This window comes from Xyrauchen texanus, chromosome 31 (genome assembly GCF_025860055.1).
Source record: "Xyrauchen texanus isolate HMW12.3.18 chromosome 31, RBS_HiC_50CHRs, whole genome shotgun sequence".
In the NCBI taxonomy this organism is placed as follows: Eukaryota; Metazoa; Chordata; class Actinopteri; order Cypriniformes; family Catostomidae; genus Xyrauchen; species Xyrauchen texanus.
In genome coordinates this window covers 4,379,240-4,384,239 of record NC_068306.1, presented here as the reverse complement: position 1 = coordinate 4,384,239, position 5,000 = coordinate 4,379,240, and the positions used below count along the sequence as shown (strand labels likewise).

Below are 5,000 nucleotides of genomic sequence, written 5' to 3'. Positions count from 1 at the left end.
AAACACACACACACACACACACACACACACACACACACACACACACACACACACACACACACACACACACACTCACCAGTTCAATAATATAATGTGTTGAAACTTGATCTTCAACCCATAATAAGGATTTGAAAAAGAAATGTCATGACTGTTAATATTTATGCACACCGAAACTGAGTGAAAATACCAGAATTTACTACGACCACATCCGTACTAACACATGATCGCTTGAAACAGAGGGAAAATGTATCTTTTTGAAAATGCTCTTCATTACCGCATATTTTGGAAAACGATGACGTTAGGAAACTGAAAACACATTAATTTCACTTTACTCGAAGACGGAGCATTTCGAGCGTTTCTTAGGGTCAGCATCTTGGACGGGACTCTGTGTAAAGCCCGGTTCAGAACTCGTAAGTCCAAGATTGGCCGCAATCCACCGCCTTTTTTCGGTACAATGAAGTAGGGGTTGTAAAACCACTTCTTCATCTTGGCTGGAGGGACAGGCTGTATAGAAGGGTGACGATTTCCGTGTGGTCCAGGTCAGCCATCGCAACGGGTTGGAAAGCGCGAGCCACGCATCCAAGCTCTGCACGAGGAGGACCAGGGGAACAATCTCGTCGGACGTACCGGTGTGTGGGGCAGTTGGTGTGCTAACGTAGCCATGGGCCCATCCAGGAGCCGGCGGCTGTGTGCCCATTGCATACAGCACCCCAGCCCTTTTTGGAGGCATTGGTTGTAACCATGATACGCCTGGAGACCTGTTCTAAGAGAACCCCTGCCTGTAGAAATAGGAGACAAGGACAAGCTTAAAGGGAGGACTTTGTATTGGTACACCCGGCCCTCAAATGCAAACTGCAGGAAGGGTCTGTGTCGAGGTAGAATGGAGACGTGGAAGTACGCATCCTTCAGGTCTACCGCCACGAACCAATCTTGATGCAGGACGTCCGCTAGAATACGCTTTAGCATCAGAATCTTGGATGGGAGCCCGGTTCAGAACTTGTAAGTCCAAGATTGGCCGCAACCCACCGCCTTTTTTCGGTACAGTGAAGTAGGGGCTGTAAAACCCCTTCTTCATCTCGGCTGGAGGGACAGGCTCTATCGCATGCTGCCGCAGAAGAGTGTCGATTTCCGTGCAGTCCGGGTTAGCCATCGCAACAGGTTGGAATGTGCGAGCCACGCATCCAAGCTTTGGGCTGGGGGACCAGGGGAACAATCTTTTCGGGGCAGAGCCAGGGAGGCCACATTGTCTGGGTTTGAGCCATGTGGCGGTGCTGAGTCGAGAGACATCGAAGCACTTACCTGGCCCCTGATACTCACCAGCAGATCGGTCGAGGGGGGGTGGAGGTGTTTTAGCCCACGTCAAAACCGTCCAGGTTTGAGTATGTTTGTGCCACAGCTTGGTGTGCAGGGGCGGGGAGACTGCCACCTGGGCGCTGGACCTGCCAAAGAGAGATAGGAGACGGTGGTCAGGGTGACGGCCATACACACCGGATATGTGACCCAGGGACTGAGGAAACTGCTCCTTTGTTAAACTTTTGGGTACCAAAGCTACTTGAGCAAGCGGCAAAATAAAAGGAACAGAAGATTCTCCTACCGGCCCTCCACCGGGGGATGGAGTGGTCTGTTCACCAGCTTTGGAATAGCGAGTCTCCTGGTCCCTGGGTCGCCCGTCTCCGGGGTGTTTCGAAGCCTTCTTCTTGGTGGCCGGCCATGATGCTTCCTGCGGGGGGCTCGATACCGGGGCGGGGCCGCCGGGCTGGGTTGAGGCGGAGCCAGTGCAGCCTCCACAGGGAGACGCCCTTGGCGACGAGCAGACGGACTGTGGTGTCTTGAGCCACGGCGCTTTCTGGGCAGGATGGTCTCAGTCTGCTGCTTCACTTCCAAGAACTGCTGGGCAAAGTCCTCGACGGTGTCGCAGAATAGGCCAGCCTGGGAAAGGTAGGCGTAAAGGAACAATGCCTTGTCGGCCTCTCTCATCTCGACCAGGTTGAACCAAAGGTGGTGCTCCTGGACCCCAAGGTGGACATCGCCTGCCCGAGAGACCGCGCTGTGACCTCCGTTGCCCAGAGGGTGAGGGCGGTCACGGAGCGCAGTTCCTGCATTAATCCCGGGGCGGGACTGCGGCTCTTTCAGTGCCATGCAGGAGAGCCATGGCATGCAGGGTGGAAGCGGCTTGTCCAGCGGCACCATAGGCTTTGGCCCCTAGGGACGACGTAAACCTACAGGCGATAGACGGGAGCTTCTGGCTCCCTTGCTCTGCGGGCATAAGTGCACCACCAGTGCCTTATCCACTGAGGGCATCACCAAGTAGCCCTTGGCTGCCCCACCATCGAGGGTAGTGAGGGCGGGGGAGCCGAAAAATTGGGACCGTGCAGTAAAAGGTGCCGTCCACAATCTTGTCAGCTCCTCATACACTTCCGGTAAGAAAGGAACTGGAGCAGGGCGTGGCTGTGAGCGGCATCGTGAGCCGGATACCACAAGGGTTCAGGGGAGCGCGGAGAGTTCCACTCTAGCCCGACGCTCGCGGCTGCCCGGGAAAGCATGTCTGTCATTTCCACGTCAGCGCATGACTGGGCGACCTCACCCGAAGGGAAAATCCAGCCAAGGTGTTGCGTCCGACTGGATGAGCCCGCTCTCCAATGCTGCACTCGAGAACTGATCACCTGCGGGGGCACCAAACAAGAGGTCAAACTTGCCCTGAGTTAAGCTCTGTAAGTCTGAAACCACACTTTTCAGTTATGTAACATCGACATTTCCAAAGTGTGCGTATATGGAGCATTTACTAAAGTCTCGAAAGTTTTTGGTTGAGGAAAACGTGGTTCTAGTGAGGATGAGAGCCTGGATTAGTGTAGATGTGGTCTTAGTGTATAAACAATAGAAAGATCCTTCACCTGTTTGAGATGTTCACTCAGAGAGTATTTCAGACTGCCTTTCCTGTTGCTCAGCATCTCACAGGTCATGAGAGTATAAAAGACAGCCGTGCACACCAGAGGAACACAGAAATAAAATCCGAACAACCACCAGACCTTCACATCCCTGTAGAACTACACACACACAAACACACACTAGAGTTAAAGAGTCCTTCGAGGCACTGCTGTGTATGTACCGTTATGTGTTCTTACCGTCATGAATGGCGTCTCTGGTTTCAGCATGCAGGTTCGTATCGTGACGTTGTTGTAGTCAAAACTGACCATTTTGAAGCCGATGGCTTCTGGAACAGCCAAAACTACAGCCAGCGCCCAGATGCACACGATCCCTACGGCTGTGGACGCTGGAATACCAACACCCTGCACACGACTCCAAGACGCTACAGCGCGATACCTGCACACACACACGGTACAATTATTAAACAGCAATTATTGCGTGCACCTTTACGATCACGATCATTTCTTTAGACTAACCCAAAACCTAATAAAACCATTAAATACATTTACAGACTCTATATGAGCCATTTGTATTTATTCGTGAGGATTTCAGTAGTAACAGATTACATTTAATCTGTGTGTGTGTGTGTTGTGTGTGTGTGTGTGTGTGTGTGTGTGTGTGTGTGTGTGTGTGTGTGAGTGTGTGAGTGTGTGAGTATGTGTGTGTGTCAAGTCAAGTCAAGTGGTTTTTATTGTCGTTTCAACCATATACAGTTAGTACAGTACACAGCAAAACGAGACAACGTTCCTCCAGGACCATGGTGCTACATAAAAACAACAAAGGACCAACATAGGACCACATGAGACTACACAACGAAATAAAATAAACTACCTATATATACCTATATAAAGTGCACGTGCAAACATGTGCAAAAAGTACAGGACAGTACAACAAATTACTGACAATGAACAGGACAACAGACAGTGCAGCGCCGACCAGTACTCAGTAGTGCAAAAAGATGACAGTTTCTAAAAATGTAAACATAACATACTATGAAATAGTGTTCTATGCACATAGCAGTTATTGAGGTAGCAGACAGTTATAAAGTGACAGTTATTAAAGTGCAACTCAGGACACGTGTGTGTGTGTGTGTGTGTGTCAAACCAGTCTCTGAGTATTGAGAAGTCTGATGGCTTGGGGGAAGAAGCTGTTACACAGTCTGGCCGTGAGGGCCCGAATGCTTCGGTACCTCTTGCCAGACGGGAGGAGGGTAAAGAGTTTGTGTGAGGGGTGTGTGGGGTCGTCCACAATGCTGGTTGCTTTGCGGATAGTGTTTTTTGTAAATGTCTTTGATGGAGGGAAGAGAGACCCCAATGATCTTCTCAGCTGTCCTCACTATCCTCTGCAGGGCTTTACGGTCCGAAACGGTGCAAGTCCCAAACCAGGCAGTGATGCAGCTGCTCAGGATGCTCTCAATAGTCCCTCTATAGAATGTAGTGAGGATGGGGGTTGGGAGATGTGCTTTCCTCAGCCTTCGAAGAAAGTAGAGACGCTGTTGGGCTTTCTTGGTGATAGAGCTGGTGTTGAGGGACCAGGTGAGGTTCTCCGCCAGGTGAACACCAAGGAATTTGGTGCTCTTGACGATCTCCACAGAGGAGCCGTCGATGTTCAGCAGAGTGTGTTCACCTTGTGCTCTCCTAAAGTCAACAACCATCTCTTTTGTTTTGTCGACATTCAGGGACAGGTTGTTGGCTCTACACCAGTTCGTCAGCCGCTGCACCTCCTCTCTGTATGCTGACTCGTTGTTCTTGCTGATGAGACCCACCACGGTCGTGTCATCGGCGAACTTGATGATGTGATTCGAGCTGTGCATTGCTGCACAGTCGTGAGTCAGCAGAGTGAACAGCAGTGGACGGAGCACACAGCCCTGGGGGCCCCAGTGCTCAGTGTGGTGGTGGTGGAGATGCTGTTCCCGATCCGGACTGACTGAGGTCTCCCAGTCAGGAAGTCCAGGATCCAGTTGCAGAGGGAGGTGTCCAGGCCCAGCAGGTTCAGCTTTCCAATCAGGTGCTGGGGAATGATTGTGTTGAATGCTGAGCTGAAATCTATGAACAGCATTCGAACGTATGAGTCCT

At 51.2% G+C, this 5,000-nt stretch overlaps 1 protein-coding gene across 1 annotated transcript in view; it reads right to left on the bottom strand.

The window, feature by feature from the left end:
* Positions 1–5,000, bottom strand: part of ednrab (endothelin receptor type Ab) — an 11,266-nt gene that overhangs the window by 1,985 nt on the left and 4,281 nt on the right. Inside the window, exons 4-5 of the mRNA XM_052100197.1 lie at positions 3,123–3,321; positions 2,892–3,044 (exon numbers count right to left, since the gene is read on the bottom strand). Coding sequence (XP_051956157.1) covers positions 2,892–3,044; positions 3,123–3,321 — 352 coding nt within the window. The remainder of the gene's footprint in view (positions 1–2,891; positions 3,045–3,122; positions 3,322–5,000) is intronic.